This window comes from Entelurus aequoreus, linkage group LG02 (genome assembly GCF_033978785.1).
Source record: "Entelurus aequoreus isolate RoL-2023_Sb linkage group LG02, RoL_Eaeq_v1.1, whole genome shotgun sequence".
NCBI classification, from domain to species: domain Eukaryota; kingdom Metazoa; phylum Chordata; class Actinopteri; order Syngnathiformes; family Syngnathidae; genus Entelurus; species Entelurus aequoreus.
Genome location: NC_084732.1, coordinates 13,112,181 through 13,135,827, shown reverse-complemented (window position 1 = coordinate 13,135,827; position 23,647 = coordinate 13,112,181). Strand labels below are relative to the sequence as shown.

At 38.2% G+C, this 23,647-nt stretch overlaps 1 protein-coding gene across 1 annotated transcript in view; it reads right to left on the bottom strand.

The window, feature by feature from the left end:
• The window catches only part of LOC133630487 (plakophilin-3-like), a 63,535-nt gene that overhangs the window by 29,213 nt on the left and 10,675 nt on the right, over nucleotides 1-23,647 (bottom strand). The window contains exons 2-4 of the mRNA XM_062022101.1: nucleotides 16,634-16,713; nucleotides 320-1,035; nucleotides 117-240 (exon numbers count right to left, since the gene is read on the bottom strand). Of these exons, the coding sequence (XP_061878085.1) occupies nucleotides 117-240; nucleotides 320-1,035; nucleotides 16,634-16,713 (920 nt within the window). The remainder of the gene's footprint in view (nucleotides 1-116; nucleotides 241-319; nucleotides 1,036-16,633; nucleotides 16,714-23,647) is intronic.

Genomic DNA, 23,647 nt, shown 5'->3' with positions numbered 1-23,647 from the left:
GTGTGTACCTGAATAGACAGATATTTTTGTTATGTCCTGGGGCAACATGGGGACTCGGGTCAACTATTAAAAAACAAATATGACCAAACAAACGTGAGGTGGTAATAACCAACTACCTGGTTTTTGGCATCGTTGCTATGGTAACACTGGTGTTGAATGTAGGCGGCCCCAAGGATCTGCAAGGCGGCGTCCGGCTCGGACAAATACCTGACAGCCGTGTGCATGTCCAGGCCTTGCATGCTGCACACACGCAGACAGAAAATGTTCTGTAGAAAAAGTGACACCATGGAGAAGTGGGGTACCATGAAACAGGCCTCACCCCTCCAGATGGTCGTTGCTGTGTATGGACGCTCCATCCATGACGTCCATTCCCTTCCCGACGCTCCTGACGCTGCGTAGGGATGGCGCTCGCTGCATGGAGGATTGCTGCATGGACCCCCGCTGCATGGAGGCGGCATGCTGCAGGGATTGGTACTGGCCCATCCCCGAACTGAGGCTGGTCCTCGGCACGTGCCACTGCGGCCCCGCCCAGCCGTCCGCTCGGGCCGACACCGCCCAGCCGTTCCCACGTGGCGAGCTCGCCCATCCGTTCCCTCGTGGCGAGCCCGCCCATCCGTCCCCTCGTGGCGACCCCGCCCATCCGTCCCACCCGTCCTGGCCGTAGCCGGAGTTGTGCTGCTGGTATTGCTGCTGCTGGCGGTTGGTGATGCGGCTGATGGTGCGGTGGGAGGGGCCCTTGTAGGTGAAGTGGAGCGGCGCTGGCGGCTCCTCCTCCTGCCAGTAGCCCCGCCCCTGGGCCAGGGTCCCGCTGAGGGTGCGCCTCAAGGTGCCGGAGGGAGGCGGGATGTTCTCCGAGGGAACCATGACGGACAGAAGAGGCCCGCCGTGATCCGCCTGGCACAGCGACTTGGTGCGTCTGCTTCTGCTGTGAGTCTGCGTGGACTGGAAGCTGCCCTGGGCCACGCTGGCTCTCACCCTGGAGGACGGCTCCACAGCAGAGCGGGAGGAGAACCCAGAGGAAGGCATTGTGGCTACCTGGAGGGGGAGGTTAAATATCATGTAAACCAGGGGTTCTTAACCTTTTGGACCTCAGGGGCCCACTTAAAAATTTGTAATCTTACTCTTGATTTTAATCGTATTAAATAATTGTACCTAACCTACTTTACAGTTTCACAGGATAAACCTCGTCAAATTATGTGAAATCATGTGTTCATCACAAAGATTATTATCAAGGCTTAAGTCCATCAAATATACTGCAAAAGAAGGAATTTAAAAAAACTAATGTACATACAACTAGATGAGGCAATTGTGTGTGAATGCTCCAATGCTGGAGTTGAACTGAAATCCTGGAATTTTTTTTAGAATTGTTGAAGTAGAGCACACAATTCCCAATAAGGCTGAATATTTTGAAGTTGGAACAGTTTGAATCAGATGAAAAATGTGGGAGTTGTGGAACTTTGAAGAATGTCCCAGTGATTTTAAATGGGAATTCCCCAGAAAATGTGGGGATTTCGGGAAAAGCGGGAATTTTTTGGAAAATGGTTAAAAAAACATAAAGGGTCTGAATGATGGTGGTGTTGAAATTTTTCAAATCGGTGGAGAAATTTTGAAGTAGTAACACGTTGAATTGAGAAATGGTATTACGGAATTCCTGGAATTTCGGGAAAACTGTGAATTTTTTGATTAAGAGGAATGTTTTGATGGTGGAACGGTTGAAATGCGTTGAAAAATGTGGAAGGAGTAGTCGCCAGAAAAAGGGTGGAAATAGGGCTTTGGAAAACCAGGAATTCTGGAAAATCCTGGAATTTTTTTTTAACTTGGAAAAATGATAGTTTGAATTTCCAGGATGGTGCAATGTGTTGAAGGTGGAATGGTTTGAATCGGTTGAAAAATGTGGAAATGGAAGTTTGAAAAATGGCCAATTCCCTTTGAATGGGAAAAATGTCCCGGAAAAACCTGGAATTCTGGGAAATCTGGGAATTTTTTGAATTTATGCTCCAAAGCTGGAGTTGAACTGAAATCCTGGAATTTTTTTTAGAATTGTTGAAGTAGAGCACACAATTCCCAATAAGGCTGAATATTTTGAAGTTGGAACAGTTTGAATCAGATGAAAAATGTGGGAGTTGTGGAACTTTGGAGAAAGTCCCAGTGATTTTAAATGGGAATTTCCCAGAAAATGTGGGGATTTCGGGAAAAGCGGGAATTTTTTGGAAAATGGTTAAAAAAACATAAAGGGTCTGAATGATGGTGGTGTTGAAATTTTTCAAATCGGTGGAGAAATGTTGAAGTAGTAACACGTTGAATTGAGAAATGGTATTACGGAATTCCTGAAATTTCGGGAAAACTGTGAATTTTTTTATTAAGAGGAATGTTTTGATGGTGGAACGGTTGAAATGCGTTGAAAAATGTGGAAGGAGTAGTCACCAGAAAAAGGGTGGAAATAGGGCTTTGGAAAACCAGGAATTCTGGAAAATCCTGGAATTTTTTTTTAACTTGGAAAAATGATAGTTTGAATTTCCAGGATGGTGCAATGTGTTGAAGGTGGAATGGTTTGAATCGGTTGAAAAATGTGGAAATGGAAGTTTGAAAAATGGCCAATTCCTTTTGAATGGGAAAAATGTCCCGGAAAAACCTGGAATTCTGGGAAATCTGGGAATTTTTGGAATTTATGCTCCAAAGCTGGAGTTGAACTGAAATCCTGGAAAAATTTTTAGAATTGTTGAAGTAGAGCACACAATTCCCAATAAGGCTGAATATTTTGAAGTTGGAACAGTTTGAATCCGATGAAAAATGTGGGAGTTGTGGAACTTTGAAGAATGTCCCAGTGATTTTAAATGGGAATTTCCCCAAAAATGTGGGGATTTCGGGAAAAGCAGGAATTTTTTTGAAAATGGTAAAAAAAACAAACATAAAGGGTCTGAATGATGGTGGTGTTGGAATTTTTCAAATCAGCCGAGAAATGTTGAATTAGTAACACGTTGAAATGAGAAATGGTATTACGGAATTCCTGAAATTTCGGGAAAACTGTGAATTTTTTGATTAAGAGGAATGTTTTGATGGTGGAACGGTTGAAATGCGTTGAAAAATGTGGAAGGAGTAGTCGCCAGAAAAAGGGTGGAAATAGGGCTTTGTAAAACCAGGAATTCTGGAAAATCCTGGAATTTTTTTTTAACTTGGAAAAATGATAGTTTGAATTTCCAGGATGGTGCAATGTGTTGAAGGTGGAATGGTTTGAATCGGTTGAAAAATGTGGAAATGGAAGTTTGAAAAATGGCCAATTCCTTTTGAATGGGAAAAATGTCCCGGAAAACCTGGAATTCTGGGAAATCCGGGAATTTTTGGAATTTATGCTCCAAAGCTGGAGTTGAACTGAAATCCTGGAATTTTTTTTAGAATTGTTGAAGTAGAGCACACAATTCCCAATAAGGCTGAATATTTTGAAGTTGGAACAGTTTGAATCAGATGAAAAATGTGTGAGTTGTGGAACTTTGGAGAAAGTCCCAGTGATTTTAAATGGGAATTTCCCAAAAAATGTGGGGATTTCGGGAAAAGCAGGAATTTTTTGGAAAATGGTAAAAAAACAAAACATAAAGGGTCTGAATGATGGTGGTGTTGGAATTTTTCAAATCAGCCGAGAAATGTTGAATTAGTAACACGTTGAATTGAGAAATGGTATTACGGAATTCCTGAAATTTCGGGAAAACCGTGAATTTTTTGATTAAGAGGAATGTTTTGATGGTGGAACGGTTGAAATGCGTTGAAAAATGTGGAAGGAGTAGTCGCCAGAAAAAGGGTGGAAATAGGGCTTTGGAAAACCAGGAATTCTGGAAAATCCTGGAATTTTTTTTTAACTTGGAAAAATGATAGTTTGAATTTCCAGGATGGTGCAATGTGTTGAAGGTGGAATGGTTTGAATCGGTTGAAAAATGTGGAAATGGAAGTTTGAAAAATGGCCAATTCCTTTTGAATGGGAAAAATGTCCCGTAAAAACCTGGAATTCTGGGAAATCTGGGAATTTTTGGAATTTATGCTCCAAAACTGGAGTTGAACTGAAATCCTGGATTTTTTTTAGAATTGTTGAAGTAGAGCACACAATTCCCAATAAGGCTGAATATTTTGAAGTTGGAACAATTTGAATCAGATGAAAAATGTGGGAGTTGTGGAACTTTGAAGAATGTCCCAGTGATTTTAAATGGGAATTTCCCAAAAAATGTGGGGATTTCAGGAAAAGCTGGAATTTTTTTGAAAATGGTAAAAAAAAAACTTAAAGGGTCTGAATGAGTTGAAATGGTTGGTGTTGGAATTTTTCAAATCGGTCGAGAAATGTTGAAGTAGTAACACGTTGAAATGAGAAATGGTATTACGGAATTCCTGGAATTTCGGGAAAACCGTGAATTTTTCTAGTTAAAAAAAACAACTTTGTTTTTGGTCCTGATTAAGAGTAATGTTTTGACGGTGGAACGGTTGAAATGTGTTGAAAATTGTAGAAGGAGTAGTCGCCAGAAAAAGGGTGGAAATAGGGCTTTGGAAAACCAGGAATTCTGGAAAATCCTGGAATTTTTTTTTAACTTGGAAAAATGATAGTTTGAATTTCCAGGATGGTGCAATGTGTTGAAGGTGGAATGGTTTGAATCGGTTGAAAAATGTGGAAATGGAAGTTTGAAAAATGGCCAATTCCTTTTGAATGGGAAAAATGTCCCGGAAAACCTGGAATTCTGGGAAATCCGGGAATTTTTGGAATATATGCTCCAAAGCTGGAGTTGAAATGAAATCCTGGAATTTTTTTTAGAATTGTTGAAGTAGAGCACACAATTCCCAATAAGGCTGAATATTTGAAGGTGGAACAGTTTGAATCCGATGAAAAATGTGGGAGTTGTGGAACTTTGAAGAATGTCCCAGTGATTTTAAATGGGAATTTCCAAAAAAATGTGGGGATTTCGGGAAAAGCGGGAATTTTTTTGAAAATGGTAAAAAAAAAACCCACAAAGGGTCTGAATGACTTGAAATGGTTGGTGTTGGAATTTTTCCAAATCGGTGGAGAAATGTTGAAGTAGTAACACGTTGAATTGAGCAATGGTATTACGGAATTCCTGGAATTTCGGGAAAACCGTGAATTTTTCCAGTTAAAAAAAAAACAACTTTGTTTTTTGTCCTGATTAAGAGTAATGTTTTGACGGTGGAACGGTTGAAATGTGTTGAAAATGTGGAAGGAGTAGTCGCCAGAAAAATGGTGGGAATAGGGCTTTGGAAAACCAGGAATTCTGGAAAATCCTGGAATTTTTTTTTAACTTGGAAAAATTATAGTTTGAATTTCCAGGATGGTGCAATGTGTTGAAGGTGGAATGGTTTGAATCGGTTGAAAAATGTGGAAATGGAAGTTTGAAAAATGGCCAATTCCTTTTGAATGGGAAAAATGTCCCGTAAAAACCTGGAATTCTGGGAAATCTGGGAATTTTTGGAATTTATGCTCCAAAGCTGGAGTTGAACTGAAATCCTGGAATTTTTTTTAGAATTGTTGAAGTAGAGCACACAATCCCCAATAAGGCTGAATATTTTGAAGTTGGAACAGTTTGAATCAGATTAAAAATGTGTGAGTTGTGGAACTTTGGAGAAAGTCCCAGTGATTTTAAATGGGAATTTCCCAAAAAATGTGGGGATTTCGGGAAAAGCAGGAATTTTTTTGAAATGGTAAAAAAAAAACATAAAGGGTCTGAATGATGGTGGTGTTGGAATTTTTCAAATCAGCCGAGAAATGTTGAATTAGTAACACGTTGAATTGAGAAATGGTATTACGGAATTCCTGAAATTTCGGGAAAACTGTGAATTTTTTGATTAAGAGGAATGTTTTGATGGTGGAACGGTTGAAATGCGTTGAAAAATGTGGAAGGAGTAGTCGCCAGAAAAAGGGTGGAAATAGGGCTTTGGAAAACCATGAATTCTGGAAAATCCTGGAATTTTTTTTTAACTTGGAAAAATGATAGTTTGAATTTCCAGGATGGTGCAATGTGTTGAAGGTGGAATGGTTTGAATCGGTTGAAAAATGTGGAAATGGAAGTTTGAAAAATGGCCAATTCCTTTTGAATGGGAAAAATGTCCCGGAAAAACCTGGAATTCTGGGAAATCTGGGAATTTTTGGAATTTATGCTCCAAAGCTGGAGTTGAACTGAAATCCTGGAATTTTTTTTTGAATTGTTGAAGTAGAGCACACAATTCCCAATAAGGCTGAATATTTTGAAGTTGGAACCGTTTGAATCCGATGAAAAATGTGGGAGTTGTGGAACTTTGAAGAATGTCCCAGTGATTTTAAATGGGAATTTCCCAAAAAATGTGGGGATTTCAGGAAAAGCTGGAATTTTTTTGAAAATGGTAAAAAAAAAACTTAAAGGGTCTGAATGAGTTGAAATGGTTGGTGGTGGAATTTTTCAAATCGGTCGAGAAATGTTGAAGTAGTAACACGTTGAAATGAGAAATGGTATTACGGAATTCCTGGAATTTCGGGAACATTTTTTGAATTTTTGTAGTTCAAAAAAACAACTTTGTTTTTGGTCCTGATTAAGAGTAATGTTTTGACGGTGGAACGGTTGAAATGTGTTGAAAAATGTAGAAGGAGTAGTCGCCAGAAAAAGGGTGGAAATAGGGCTTTGGAAAACCAGGAATTCTGGAAAATCCTGGAATTTTTTTTTAACTTGGAAAAATGATAGTTTGAATTTCCAGGATGGTGCAATGTGTTGAAGGTGGAATGGTTTGAATCGGTTGAAAAATGTGGAAATGGAAGTTTGAAAAATGGCCAATTCCTTTTGAATGGGAAAAATGTCCCGTAAAAACCTGGAATTCTGGGAAATCTGGGAATTTTTGGAATTTATGCTCCAAAACTGGAGTTGAACTGAAATCCTGGATTTTTTTTTAGAATTGTTGAAGTAGAGCACACAATTCCCAATAAGGCTGAATATTTTGAAGTTGGAACAATTTGAATCAGATGAAAAATGTGGGAGTTGTGGAACTTTGAAGAATGTCCCAGTGATTTTAAATGGGAATTTCCCAAAAAATGTGGGGATTTCAGGAAAAGCTGGAATTTTTTTGAAAATGGTAAAAAAAAAACTTAAAGGGTCTGAATGAGTTGAAATGGTTGGTGTTGGAATTTTTCAAATCGGTCGAGAAATGTTGAAGTAGTAACACGTTGAAATGAGAAATGGTATTACGGAATTCCTGGAATTTCGGGAAAACCGTGAATTTTTCTAGTTCAAAAAAACAACTTTGTTTTTGGTCCTGATTAAGAGTAATGTTTTGACGGTGGAACGGTTGAAATGTGTTGAAAAATGTAGAAGGAGTAGTCGCCAGAAAAAGGGTGGAAATAGGGCTTTGGAAAACCAGGAATTCTGGAAAATCCTGGAATTTTTTTTTAACTTGGAAAAATGATAGTTTGAATTTCCAGGATGGTGCAATGTGTTGAAGGTGGAATGGTTTGAATCGGTGGAAAAATGTAGAAATGGAAGTTTGAAAAATGGCCTCTTGAATGGGAAAAATGTCCCGGAAAACCTGGAATTCTGGGAAATCCGGGAATTTTTGGAATATATGCTCCAAAACTGGAGTTGAACTGAAATCCTGGAATTTTTTTTGAATTGTTGAAGTAGAGCACACAATTCCCAATAAGGCTGAATATTTTGAAGTTGGAACAGTTTGAATCCGATGAAAAATGTGGGAGTTGTGGAACTTTGAAGAATGTCCGAGTGATTTTAAATGGGAATTTCCCCAAATATGTGGGGATTTTGGGAAAAGCAGGATTTTTTTTGAAAATGGTAAAAAAAAAACATAAAGGGTCTGAATGATGGTGGTGTTGGAATTTTTCAAATCAGCCGAGAAATGTTGAATTAGTAACACGTTGAATTGAGAAATGGTATTACGGAATTCCTGAAATTTCGGGGAAAACTGTGAATTTTTTGATTAAGAGGAATGTTTTGATGGTGGAACGGTTGAAATGCGTTGAAAAATGTGGAAGGAGTAGTCGCCAGAAAAAGGGTGGATATAGGGCTTTGGAAAACCAGGAATTCTGGAAAATCCTGGAATTTTTTTTTAACTTGGAAAAATGATAGTTTGAATTTCCAGGATGGTGCAATGTGTTGAAGGTGGAATGGTTTGAATCGGTTGAAAAATGTGGAAATGGAAGTTTGAAAAATGGCCAATTCCTTTTGAATGGGAAAAATGTCCCGTAAAAACCTGGAATTCTGGGAAATCTGGGAATTTTTGGAATTTATGCTCCAAAACTGGAGTTGAACTGAAATCCTGGATTTTTTTTAGAATTGTTGAAGTAGAGCACACAATTCCCAATAAGGCTGAATATTTTGAAGTTGGAACAATTTGAATCAGATGAAAAATGTGGGAGTTGTGGAACTTTGAAGAATGTCCCAGTGATTTTAAATGGGAATTTCCCAAAAAATGTGGGGATTTCAGGAAAAGCTGGAATTTTTTTGAAAATGGTAAAAAAAAAACTTAAAGGGTCTGAATGAGTTGAAATGGTTGGTGTTGGAATTTTTCAAATCGGTCGAGAAATGTTGAAGTAGTAACACGTTGAAATGAGAAATGGTATTACGGAATTCCTGGAATTTCGGGAAAACCGTGAATTTTTCTAGTTAAAAAAAACAACTTTGTTTTTGGTCCTGATTAAGAGTAATGTTTTGACGGTGGAACGGTTGAAATGTGTTGAAAATTGTAGAAGGAGTAGTCGCCAGAAAAAGGGTGGAAATAGGGCTTTGGAAAACCAGGAATTCTGGAAAATCCTGGAATTTTTTTTTAACTTGGAAAAATGATAGTTTGAATTTCCAGGATGGTGCAATGTGTTGAAGGTGGAATGGTTTGAATCGGTTGAAAAATGTGGAAATGGAAGTTTGAAAAATGGCCAATTCCTTTTGAATGGGAAAAATGTCCCGGAAAACCTGGAATTCTGGGAAATCCGGGAATTTTTGGAATATATGCTCCAAAGCTGGAGTTGAAATGAAATCCTGGAATTTTTTTTAGAATTGTTGAAGTAGAGCACACAATTCCCAATAAGGCTGAATATTTTGAAGTTGGAACAGTTTGAATCAGATGAAAAATGTGGGAATTGTGGAACTTTGAAGAATGTCTCAGTGATTTTAAATGGGAATTTCCCAAAAAATGTGGGGATTTCAGGAAAAGCTGGAATTTTTTTGAAAATGGTAAAAAAAAAAACTTAAAGGGTCTGAATGAATGGTTGGTGTTGGAATTTTTCAAATCGGTCGAGAAATGTTGAAGTAGTAACACGTTGAAATGAGAAATGGTATTACGGAATTCCTGGAATTTCGGGAAAACCGTGAATTTTTCTAGTTCAAAAAAACAACTTTGTTTTTGGTCCTGATTAAGAGTAATGTTTTGACGGTGGAACGGTTGAAATGTGTTGAAAAATGTAGAAGGAGTAGTCGCCAGAAAAAGGGTGGAAATAGGGCTTTGGAAAACCAGGAATTCTGGAAAATCCTGGAATTTTTTTTTAACTTGGAAAAATGATAGTTTGAATTTCCAGGATGGTGCAATGTGTTGAAGGTGGAATGGTTTGAATCGGTGGAAAAATGTAGAAATGGAAGTTTGAAAAATGGCCTCTTGAATGGGAAAAATGTCCCGGAAAACCTGGAATTCTGGGAAATCCGGGAATTTTTGGAATATATGCTCCAAAACTGGAGTTGAACTGAAATCCTGGAATTTTTTTTGAATTGTTGAAGTAGAGCACACAATTCCCAATAAGGCTGAATATTTTGAAGTTGGAACAGTTTGAATCCGATGAAAAATGTGGGAGTTGTGGAACTTTGAAGAATGTCCGAGTGATTTTAAATGGGAATTTCCCCAAATATGTGGGGATTTTGGGAAAAGCAGGATTTTTTTTGAAAATGGTAAAAAAAAAACATAAAGGGTCTGAATGATGGTGGTGTTGGAATTTTTCAAATCAGCCGAGAAATGTTGAATTAGTAACACGTTGAATTGAGAAATGGTATTACGGAATTCCTGAAATTTCGGGGAAAACTGTGAATTTTTTGATTAAGAGGAATGTTTTGATGGTGGAACGGTTGAAATGCGTTGAAAAATGTGGAAGGAGTAGTCGCCAGAAAAAGGGTGGATATAGGGCTTTGGAAAACCAGGAATTCTGGAAAATCCTGGAATTTTTTTTTAACTTGGAAAAATGATAGTTTGAATTTCCAGGATGGTGCAATGTGTTGAAGGTGGAATGGTTTGAATCGGTTGAAAAATGTGGAAATGGAAGTTTGAAAAATGGCCAATTCCTTTTGAATGGGAAAAATGTCCTGGAAAACCTGGAATTCTGGGAAATCTGGGAATTTTTGGAATTTATGCCCCAAAGCTGGAGTTGAACTGAAATCCTGGAATTTTTTTAGAATTGTTGAAGTAGAGCACACAATTCCCAATAAGGCTGAATATTTTGAAGTTGGAACAGTTTGAATCAGATGAAAAATGTGTGAGTTGTGGAACTTTGGAGAAAGTCCCAGTGATTTTAAATGGGAATTTCCCAGAAAATGTGGGGATTTCGGGAAAAGCGGGAATTTTTTGGAAAATGGTTAAAAAAACATAAAGGGTCTGAATGATGGTGGTGTTGAAATTTTTCAAATCGGTGGAGAAATGTTGAAGTAGTAACACGTTGAATTGAGAAATGGTATTACGGAATTCCTGAAATTTCGGGAAAACTGTGAATTTTTTGATTAAGAGGAATGTTTTGATGGTGGAACGGTTGAAATGCGTTGAAAAATGTGGAAGGAGTAGTCGCCAGAAAAAGGGTGGATATAGGGCTTTGGAAAACCAGGAATTCTGGAAAATCCTGGAATTTTTTTTTAACTTGGAAAAATGATAGTTTGAATTTCCAGGATGGTGCAATGTGTTGAAGGTGGAATGGTTTGAATCGGTTGAAAAATGTGGAAATGGAAGTTTGAAAAATGGCCAATTCCTTTTGAATGGGAAAAATGTCCCGTAAAAACCTGGAATTCTGGGAAATCTGGGAATTTTTGGAATTTATGCTCCAAAGCTGGAGTTCAACTGAAATCCTGGAATTTTTTTTAGAATTGTTGAAGTAGAGCACACAATTCCCAATAAGGCTGAATATTTTGAAGTTGGAACAATTTGAATCAGATGAAAAATGTGGGAGTTGTGGAACTTTGAAGAATGTCCCAGTGATTTTAAATGGGAATTTCCCCAAAAATGTGGGGATTTCAGGAAAAGCTGGAATTTTTTTGAAAATGGTAAAAAAAAAAACTTAAAGGGTCTGAATGAGTTGAAATGGTTGGTGTTGGAATTTTTCAAATCGGTCGAGAAATGTTGAAGTAGTAACACGTTGAAATGAGAAATGGTATTACGGAATTCCTGGAATTTCGGGAAAACCGTGAATTTTTCTAGTTCAAAAAAACAACTTTGTTTTTGGTCCTGATTAAGAGTAATGTTTTGACGGTGGAACGGTTGAAATGTGTTGAAAAATGTAGAAGGAGTAGTCGCCAGAAAAAGGGTGGAAATAGGGCTTTGGAAAACCAGGAATTCCGGAAAATCCTGGAATTTTTTTTTAACTTGGAAAAATTATAGTTTGAATTTCCAGGATGGTGCAATGTGTTGAAGGTGGAATGGTTTGAATCGGTTGAAAAATGTGGAAATGGAAGTTTGAAAAATGGCCAATTCCTTTTGAATGGGAAAAATGTCCCGGAAAAACCTGGAATTCTGGGAAATCTGGGAATTTTTGGAATTTATGCTCCAAAGCTGGAGTTGAACTGAAATCCTGGAAAAAAAATTTGAATTGTTGAAGTAGAGCACACAATTCCCAATAAGGCTGAATATTTTGAAGTTGGAACAGTTTGAATCTGATGAAAAATGTGGGAGTTGTGGAACTTTGAAGAATGTCCCAGTGATTTTAAATGGGAATTTCCCCAAAAATGTGGGGATTTCGGGAAAAGCGGGAATTTTTTTGAAAATGGTAAAAAAAAAACACATAAAGGGTCTGAATGAGTTGAAATGGTTGGTGTTAGAATTTTTCCAAATAGGTGGAGAAATGTTGAAGTAGTAACACGTTGAATTGAAAAATGGTATTACGGAATTCCTGAAATTTCGGGAAAACCGTGAATTTTTTGATTAAGAGGAATGTTTTGATGGTGGAACGGTTGAAATGCGTTGAAAAATGTGGAAGGAGTAGTCGCCAGAAAAAGGGTGGAAATAGGGCTTTGGAAAACCAGGAATTCTGGAAAATCCTGGAATTTTTTTGAACTTGGAAAAATTATAGTTTGAATTTCCAGGATGGTGCAATGTGTTGAAGGTGGAATGGTTTGAATCGGTTGAAAAATTTGGAAATGGAAGTTTGAAAAATGGCCAATTCCTTTTGAATGGGAAAAATGTCCCGGAAAAACCTGGAATTCTGGGAAATCTGGGAATTTTTGGAATTTATGCTCCAAAGCTGGAGTTGAACTGAAATCCTGGAATTTTTTTTTTGAATTGTTGAAGTAGAGCACACAATTCCCAATAAGGCTGAATATTTTGAAGTTGGAACAGTTTGAATCAGATGAAAAATGTGTGAGTTGTGGAACTTTGGAGAAAGTCCCAGTGATTTTAAATGGGAATTTCCAAAAAAATGTGGGGATTTCGGGAAAAGCAGGAATTTTTTTGAAAATGGTAAAAAAACAAACATAAAGGGTCTGAATGATGGTGGTGTTGGAATTTTTCAAATCAGCCGAGAAATGTTGAATTAGTAACACGTTGAATTGAGAAATGGTATTACGGAATTCCTGAAATTTCGGGAAAACTGTGTATTTTTTGATTAAGAGGAATGTTTTGATGGTGGAACGGTTGAAATGCGTTGAAAAATGTGGAAGGAGTAGTCGCCAGAAAAAGGGTGGAAATAGGGCTTTGGAAAACCAGGAATTCTGGAAAATCCTGGAATTTTTTTTTAACTTGGAAAAATGATAGTTTGAATTTCCAGGATGGTGCAATGTGTTGAAGGTGGAATGGTTTGAATCGGTGGAAAAATGTGGAAATGGAAGTTTGAAAAATGGCCAATTAATTTTGAATGGGAAAAATGTCCCGGAAAACCTGGAATTCTGGGAAATCCGGGAATTTTTGGAATTTATGCTCCAAAGCTGGAGTTGAACTGAAATCCTGGAATTTTTTTTTGAATTGTTGAAGTAGAGCACACAATTCCCAATAAGGCTGAATATTTTGAAGTTGGAACAGTTTGAATCTGATGAAAAATGTGGGAGTTGTGGAACTTTGAAGAATGTCCCAGTGATTTTAAATGGGAATTTCCCCAAAAATGTGGGGATTTCGGGAAAAGCGGGAATTTTTTTGAAAATGGTAAATAAAAAACATAGAGGGTCTGAATGAGTTGAAATGGTTGTGGAAAAATGTTGAAGTAGTAACACGTTGAATTGAGAAATGGTATTACGGAATTCCTGGAATTTCGGGAAAACCGTGAATTTTTCCAGTTAAAAAAAAACAACTTTGTTTTTTGTCCTGATTAAGAGTAATGTTTTGACGGTGGAACGGTTGAAATGCGTTGAAAAAATGTGGAAGGAGTAGTCGCCAGAAAAAGGGTGGAAATAGGGCTTTGGAAAACCAGGAATTCTGGAAAATCCTGGAATTTTTTTAAACTTGTAAAAATGATAGTTTGAATTTCCAGGATGGTGCAATGTGTTGAAGGTGGAATGGTTTGAATCGGTTGAAAAATGTGGAAATGGAAGTTTCAATCAATCAATCAATCAATGTTTATTTATATAGCCCTAAATCACGAGTGTCTCAAAAGGCTGCACAAGACACAAAGACATCCTCGGTTCAGATCCCACATCAGGGCAAGGAAAAACTCAACCCAATGGGACAATGAGAAACCTTGGAGAGGCCAATTAATTTTGAATGGGAAAAATGTCCCGGAAAACCTGGAATTCTGGAAATTTTTGGAATTTGTCAAGGGAAAGCCCGCGATTCCCGAATAAGCTGAACAGTTTGAAGTTGGAATGGTTTGAATCGGGTGAAAAATGTGGTTTATTCTGTACATATGTAGCATCGTCTACAACAATACTTGTGAATTTGGACTCATTTCATTTATCACACGTGAAGTAAGAAGGGGATACATATTATTTCAGAATATTTATGTGCGCCCGGAAAATGTGTCCCCAGTCATAAGTACAACACGAAATGCACAAATGATCAATTTGTATACTATCACTAATAAGCAGCGTAAGTAGGTGGTGTCCAAACAGAAGTGTTGCCTCTATCCTAACATACCTCCGCCACGTCTGAAGTCATGCGTGTGGTAGGGGACACAAAAAATTGCTCTAGCGACATCCAGTGGACACATTTAGAAACAGCAGTTTCGTTCATTCAAAAATTTCAGCTCACCATGTTTTCTGGGACTGCTCCACCATAAAGGACTATTGAAAAGAGATACACCAAGCTCTACAGGATATTTTCAAACGTGAAATACCCCTCGAAAGTAAAACTCTGTTTTTTGGACATGTACCTCAGGATTGGCTGAAGAAAGATAAACACTTAATGAATATCCTACTGGTGGCTTGTAAAAAGACCATTACTAGGAAATGGATATCCAGGAGAGCCCAACTTTGAAGCAAAGGATGGAAACAACAATGGACATATATAAAATGGAGAAGATAACTGCCTTTATTAATTATAAATTGGAGAAATTTACTTCATACTGGGAAAATTGGGTCAACTATGTCACGCCCCATAAACCTGACTTTAATTTTTCGAATTAGTGATTGCACTGCAAAAAAAAAAAAAAAAAAAAAAAGGGACTACTCCCTATATGTGTGTGTATATACATATATATATATATATATATATATATATATATATATATATATATATATATATATATATATATATATATATATATATATATATATATATATATATATATTTATATATATATATATTTATTTATATATGTGTATGTGTGTGTATATATATATATATATATATATATATATATATATATATATATATATATATATATATATATATATATATATATATATATATATATATATACATATATATATATATATGTATCTGTTTATATTTTATTTTATTTCTGATTATTATTATTATTAATGTATTATTATTTCTTTATTATTTTTTTTCTGTTTATTTAATCGATGTACACTACTGTTCAAAAGTTTGGGGTCACATTGAAATGTCCTTATTTTTGAAGGAAAAGCACTGTACTTTTCAATGAAGATAACTTTAAACTAGTCTTAACTTTAAAGAAATACACTCTATACATTGCTAATGTGGTAAATGACTATTCTAGCTGCAAATGTCTGGTTTTTGGTGCAATATCTACATAGGTGTATAGAGGCCCATTTCCAGCAACTATCACTCCAGTGTTCTAATGGTACAATGTGTTTGCTCATTGGCTCAGAAGGCTAATTGATGATTAGAAAACCCTTGTGCAATCAAGTTCACACATCTGAAAACAGTTTAGCTCGTTAGAGAAGCTACAAAACTGACCTTCCTTTGAGCAGATTGAGTTTCTGGAGCATCACATTTGTGGGGTCAATTAAACGCTCAAAATGGCCAGAAAAAGATAACTTTCATCTGGAACTCGACAGTCTATTCTTGTTCTTAGAAATGAAGGCTATTCCACAAAATTGTTTGGGTGACCCCAAACTTTTGAACGGTAGTGTATTTGTAGATATTACTTAGTTTTTTTTGTTGTTTCTTTCTTTTTTTGGGGGGGAGGTGGGTGGTATGGGTGGGATATAAACAAAAATATTTTGACATTTAGGGCAGACAATAGATATATGATTTATGTGAATATGATGTAATGGATAGGAATGTCTGATGCTGGATGTTAATTAAAAAAAATAAATAAATAAAAATTTCAGCTCATTTTTATACTGAGCAAACTCATCTCGTGGGCCGGAGGAAACTTGTTAGCGGGCCTAATTCGGCCCACGGGCAGTACTTTTGACACCCCTGGTTTAGACGGTATTTTCACATACTTTGCGGATTGTAAATGCAATTGGATGTGGTTTTATGAAAACAATGAAACACAAATAAGCACATAAAGTCAACTTGATCCGCCCCCGAAGGCCCCCGAAAGCCTAGCGTGTGTAAAAGGCCCCTCTGTGTCTCACAAGTTTTCGCCTTGACAGAGTTCCTTCTTGAGAGGTTTTACTGCAGGAAGCCGCAGGAAGCTCACTGTGGCCTTTTCATTGTTGCGCTCCCCACTCAAAAGCAACACATCCACATCCTGTTTGCATTTTCACCCGCCTCCCTGTTTTCATTGTTCTCACTTTAATCAGACTTCCAAGTTCATTGGCGCAGACCGGCAAACTATGAGGAAGGGACGACTTGGACGCCCTGCGCCACCGCACAGGTGTGTTTGCGCGCGCGTGCGGTGGTGTAAACGTGAAGTGACAAGTTTGCACACTGTAGTAAACATCCTCCGAAGTAAGTCATCTTCATATTGGCCGCTTCTGAGAGCCCACTGTAGTCGCGGGAACAAAAAAACAATAAGCGAGCTCGGCTCGAGTGTTTTCCAGAACACTTGAACGCTGCAGGGTGTGTGCGGCCTATGAGCTGCTCCTGCAAGTATTTTGGGATGTGCTATGACATAATCAGGAGTACTCACAGCCATGACGCGGCTCGGCGTGTGTATCATTGATCTGGAACTGAAGCCTCTTGCAGCCGGGAGGGTGTACTCTGGACATGCTGTTGTCAGACAAGAAACACACCAGATTCACTCAGTTTTACAAGACAAGAGTAGGTTTTTGCATCCAAGAACTCACTGAATATACAGTACCGTTCAAAAGTTTGGGGTCACCAAAACAATTTTGTGGAATAGCCTTCATTTCTAAGAACAGGAATAGACTGTCAAGTTTCAGATGAAAGTTCTCTTTTTCTGGCCATTTTGAGCGTTTAATTGACCCCACAAATGTGATGCTCCAGAAACTCAATCTGCTCAAAGGAATATCTGTTGGTCAGCTGTAGCGGTAGTCAGTAGTAATACACTTTTCCACCACTTGTGGTATTAATGACAAAATCAATCAGAAGAAGTCTAGAGCTCAAGTCATGGAGAAGTTTCTTAAGTGCAAAAATTATGACTAAAGTGGTAAAGCTGTATTTTCATTTGCACTTAAATTTTATGGACATTTAAGAAACATAGATTTATTTGTATGTAAACATATATATATATATATATATATATATATATATATATATATATATATATATATATATATATATATATATATATATATATATATATATATATATATATATATATATATATATATATATATTAAAAAAAATAATAATAAAAAAAATATATATATATATATATTTCTTTTTTTTATACAACATATATATATATATATATATACATATATATGTTATATATATGTATTTATATATATATATATATTTTTATATATATATTTATATATATATATATATATGTTATATATATATATGTTATATATATGTGTTTATATATATATATATGTTTATATATATATATATATATATGTGTTTATATATATATGTATATGTATATATATATATATATATTTTTTTTTTTAATTATTATTTTTATTATATATATTTACATACAAATATATATATGTTTCTTAAATGTCCATAAAATTTAAGTGCAAATGAAAATACAGCTTTACCACTTTATTTTTGCACTTGGAAGACAATTGGAAGGCAGAATGAAAAGGTAAATGTTTCTTCATGGCTTCGTTAAGCCCTTGGCCTTATTTGCCTTTTGCTAATGCTAACATTAGCTACATAAATTGGCTGATGTATATTGGTGATCGGGACCCTCTGCGGTTTGCGGTGATGTGTCAGAGAAGTCACCTTTCTGTCTACGCTCTAGCATTCATGTAAGAACGATACACAAGCCTGCAACTAAGTGGCAGTAGTGCTCAATCTAATCAATAGGCTCTGTGTTCTATCCAGTAGAAGTAGTAAGTACACAGGAACATGTGCACAGAGCTAATAGAGGCGAAGAGATGGAGAAGAAAATTTAAAAAAGAGTCGTCCTCGGCCACTGTAAAAAGTAGTACTAACAGTAGTAATAAGTAGAAGTATATGTAGGATGACATGAATTAGTAACGTGAGTCTACTATCTACTGGATATTATTACTATGAATAAATTACTACGAACAACAACAATTGTGATGGTTGGCTGAGCTCTTGTACGTGGGTTGTACAGAGGAAGGTCAGCTGATGACACAGGAAAAACAATCGTCATGGTGCAGTCCAGAAGGACGGAAGGAAAGGGGGCTGAAGGGAGGGGTCAGGGGGAACCGGGCTGCATGCCAAACCGTAAGACCTCACCGGGGTCACATGTCAGCCAAGGTATGCTCACGCTACAATGCACACACTGACTGCATGAAGAATAGAATCAATATCATATAAATCCGTAACTGAAGCACAAATAGTGACGCATGGCTGTAGACCACCACAATGTACACCGTCTTGTATCTTGTATCTCACTGTTAGCCACCGTTGTTTTTATAAGGTGAGGAAGTTCAAATAAACTAGTGCTGACACGCTGCGTGTCCAAGTTGGAGAAAGACGGAGATCTCATGTAACGAGAGCAGACGTTGCCTACGTCGTGTCTGGTTCTCTGGCAAAGACTTCCCAATCAGATTCCAAAAAGCTTAAGGGACTTGATGTTAGACGAGCAAACATTTTCCTCTGATTCAGCTAGTGGTCTGTCGCGAGTGGGAGAAGGTTTGTCTGAGAGGAACCAAAGCCAGCAGATAGTAGCTGACTACTTCCTGTGTGTTTATGAGCCATCCATCTTACTGACTTGTTGGACTGTTCTGCTAAGTGGGAGTCTCTTCGCTGTGGATTAGTTGCAAGCCCTTCCTGTCTTTAAAGTGGTGGTCTTTAAGTTGGAGAGGCTATGGATCTCATCTTTCATCTTAACACAACAGGCTGTGCCTGGTACAAGCATTGACTACCCAGGTCAATGAAAAGTCAATAAATGATTGAGTCTTTGCAGCTAGAACAGTTTCCCATCTAATGGGAATACTTTCTATGAGATGTTTGAAGGGTGACGGATCACTCATGTTTGACCTGTTCTGGTTCTTCCACAGCAAACTTCAGGGGGGGACTTTCCTAAAATGTTCCCACAAACTTGAGAGCAGCAGTTCAATTAATCCCAAATAATCATCACAAATGTCTCAAAGGGCTTCACAAACTCACAACGACATCCCCTGATCTAAACCCACATCTGGGCAAGGAAAAAAACAAAACAAAACTAAGATGGAAAAAAAGAAGAAACCTTGAAAAGGGATCGCAGATTTAGGTACCCCCCCTTCAGGGCTGACCGGCTACAATGGATGTCAAGTGGGTACAGTTTTTGAATTGCTAAATTAATACTGATAAATGAATTAGTTTTTAATTTTATAGATAAAGTGGGAGTTCAGTCTGTCTGGAAATCAGCAGATAGTCATGAGGGAAGTGAATCTTCTTCCAGTCTCAGCCAGTCAGCTACGCAGAGATGTCTGTAGCTGTGCAATAAAGAGTGGTCCAAAGATTGGTCCATGTCGGCATTGTCGGGTCTCAATTCGTGTCAGCTAAACACCTATTCCGGACTGGTAACTTTTCTAGAAATTAACTGTGGCCACCTGGTATCCTCTCCAGACAGGAGAGGGGAGGACAGGGCAAAAAAGCAGCAGGTCAACTGGTGTAAAAAGAGGTTTATTTAACAGCTAGAGTATATAAATTAGTTTTAAGGTGGGACTTAAATGCTCCTACTGAGGTAGAATCTCTAACTGTTGCTGGTAGGGTATTCCAGAGTACTAGAGCCCAAATGGAAAACACTCTAGAGCTGCAGACAATATAATCAGTGAGATAAGGTGATGCTAAACCATTTAGTATTTTGTACTTAAGTAACAGAACTTTAAAAGCGCACCTTAAGTGTACCGGGAGCCAGTGCAGGTGGGCCTGTATAGGCGTAATATGATCGAACTTCGAAGCCGACTGTTGCTCAGATAGAGAATGAAGATCCAAGATCCAATCTCTGACTGATTGATTGCGATGTTTGCTCCAATCCATACATTGTTTCTGAGACCTGCTCCTGCCTTCAGGGACCATAAAAGGAGCGCCAGGAGGTTTTCCGGCAGGACAACAAGAGGTAATCACAAGGTCCATCAGGTATTCAGCTTTGGACTGAAGAATGTTAATAGGCCATGTGACCTTTGCAGTGCCCGTTGATGACCGTGATTCTGAAGCTTCTTGGAAGTGATGACTGGATTATTTCCAGTTGCAGAAAACGGAGAAAATGAATGAATGTAGCAGAGCGATAGAAGGAAGACAATGGTGAATTCAGATTGTTATCATCTGGGCTTTTTGCGTTTATTACCATAATCACGCTCATCTTCTAGCAATCTAGCTCCTTGATTTATGACCCCCACACTTCAACCACAAGCCACTAATGGTTTTTCTCTAAACACCACCATGTTATTGTCACAGGTCTATCTTCAGCCCAGCCTCCCACGCCCCGGACCAGACCAGTCTAGATAGGAGACAGATGTCGTCCTCTGTCTTAGCCAGGATCAGGGCATTCTTCTCTTAGGATGTGTAGGTCATATGTGAAGAAGTCCAGTCGTAGCAGTGACTCAAACCACTCCTAACCTGACAAACACTGCGGTTGACCAAACTACAGCACCATGGCCGTCGTCTGCTTGCATAAAGACCCACAGAGAAGAAGGTGAGACATTTGTCAGCAGCACTCAGCATGACAGGCGGAGCTGAACATTCCAAAATAGACTCCGATAACTGACTGGGAATGTTCATGCTCAGCTGAGGAGGAGGCTACACGCTAACATCTGCTACGCCACCTTTCATTACCCTAGTTCATGGAGGTTCATGGACGCTTAATCTCAGCACGTTCTACCATTGTGTGAATGCACCAAAACATTCACAGCATATAGTATTCTCAGTGTTATTAAGCCCTACTTTTCATCCGCTCTCTTCTCCCACATTTTTTATACGATTCATACCATTCACCCTTCACAATTTTTGGTTTATCAATGACATGCGTGCTACCATTTTTTTGTGTTCCGAAAATTCCCACATTTCCTGGAATTCCACATTTTCCAGAACATTTCTTCCCATATGAAATAATTGGAAAATTTTAAAACATTCACATTTCTCAGCCGATTCAAACTATTCCAACGTCAAAATGCTCTATGTTAATATTACTCAATTGCTAGCATGCTATCATTTGTATACACCTCAGGGTCATATGTTTTGGTACTTGAAGCATATAAACAAACTTTGATTGATTGATTGATGCGTTCTAGCTGTTTGCCTGCTAATGTTAGCATGCTAATTGCGAGCTTTTTTTGGGGCAAATTTTGCAGATATACTTCAGAGTCATGTAATTTAGCACTTGATACATGTTTACTGTTAGCATGCTAATGTTAGCATATTAGCTTTTATTCTCAGGGCATTCAACTGATCGCAACTGGACTGTTTAGTTTGTCTTCGAAGACATTTCTCCTCTCATCTCAGTAGGCTTCATCAGTTCATGCTCATAGACTTAGATTAGTCAGATCTAGTCTTAGACTTAGATTGGTCAGATCTAGTCTAGCGGCTAGTGCCAATACCTCAGTAGGCTTAATCACTTCATGCTCATAGACTTAGATTGGTCAGATCTAGTCTTGGACTTAGATTGGTCGGATCTAGTCTAGCGGCTATTGTCAATACCTCAGTAGGCTTCATCACTTCATGCTCGTAGACTTAGATGGATCAGAGCTAGGGCTACAACAACTAATCGATTAAATCGATTAAAATCGATTATAAAAATAGTTGCCGATTCATTTAGTCATTGATTCGTTTGGATCTATGCAAATCGCATGCACAGAGGCTCCTTTTTATTTTTTTATTTTTTTTATAAACCTTTATTTATAAACTGCAACATTTAAAAACAGCTGAGAAACAATAATCAAAATAAGTATGGTGCCAGTATGCTGTATTTTTTTCAATAAAATACTGGAAAGGATAGAAATGTAGTTTGTCTCTCGATTATTAATCGATTAATCGAAGTTATAATCGACAGATTAATCAATTATCAAATTAGTTGTTAGTTGCAGACCTAGCCAGAGCTAGCCTTAGACTTAGATTGGTCAGATCTAGTGTAGCGCCTAGTGCCAATACCTCAGTAGGCTTCATCACTTCATGCTCATAGACTTAGATTGGTCAGAGCTGGTCTTAGACTTAGATTTATCTTATATATTTGGGGTTTTGGCACCAGCTATTTCGGTGGTTGATGCATGCTAACTGTTTGTCTAACAAAGGCCAGCCGGTGTGGTGTGGGTGAACCTCGCTTTCTGACAACCTCAGTGGCTCGGTAGCTAGCACGCTCGTCTCTCACGCGGACGATCCAGGTTCGAGTACGAGGTGGAACAGGAGAGCAGGGACAGAATGAGGCGGTTTGAAGAGAAACAGTGACCTGGACCAAATCAAATCAAACTTTATCTGTAAAGCACTTTTCTTAAATATAAAATGTGGCACAAAGGGTGAGATTGAGGTTCAGGGGGGTGACTTTAACGAAGGCCAGCCGGTGGGGTTGGGCCATGTGTACGTTGGTAAACCTCACTCCCTGACAACACCAAAAGCCTGGGCTTTTAGCGAGGTAGCTAGCACGCTTGTCTCTAATGCAATCGACCCAAGCGGAACACAAGAGCAAGGACCGAACCAGGCGGGTTGGCATGCAGCTTTAAACCTACAGGTCAAATTTTTTGTAACCTGACAATATTTGGCTTGTGTGCTAACTGTTAGCATTTGACTTTTTTGCATTCACATGCAATTTCTACCAGGATTACTTATTCTATTTTGAAGTAATACTGCTACACAACAGACGTCACAATTACTTTTTTACAAGAGTTATATGTAGGGGTGTCTTTTTGATTAGAAGAGATCGGATTCGACGATCAACCCTGTAGTCTGATAGTGTGCCATCGCACGCCTTAGGCTTCGGATGCCATCTACCCCAGGTGAGACTCGGCAGAAATTGAACATTGGGATGTAGCTTCAATGGTAATGATCCTTCTCCTGGTTCACCTATAAAAACCTTGTTACGACGTTGACTTCCTCCAGTCGAGACAGGGGTCGGCCAAAGCCCAATCTCTGCCGTGTTTATTTATTTATCTGAGTTTGTTAGTCTTTTAGAGGTTGGAAAAGTCACAACTGAGATCTGCTAATCTGTGGATAAATGTAGCATGCATGCTAAGCTACATGGAACAAACGTTCCGTTACATTTCAGACAGTGAAAATCCTTAGTCGAAGGCAACCCACGTTATCTGTAGTCTGACATTCTAAAAAAGCCAATGTGATGTGGTAACAGCACACACGATGCAGTGTTATTGGTAAGTGTCCTGCTAAGTGTCCGAGTCAGCAACATTCAAACACTCGCTTATCAGACATGGAGGGAGGGTCTGCTTCTGCTCCTGTTCCCGCTGGAAACCATGACAACATCATTCTGACTTTCTGCCAGGGAAGACCACTGTCACATTTCCCACCTGGCTGGAACTTGTCATGTAAAAGCCCCCCAAAAACAGGAAATGGTGACAACGATAAAAACACCGCAGGGTCGGAAATAACAGCACAGCACCTCTACAAA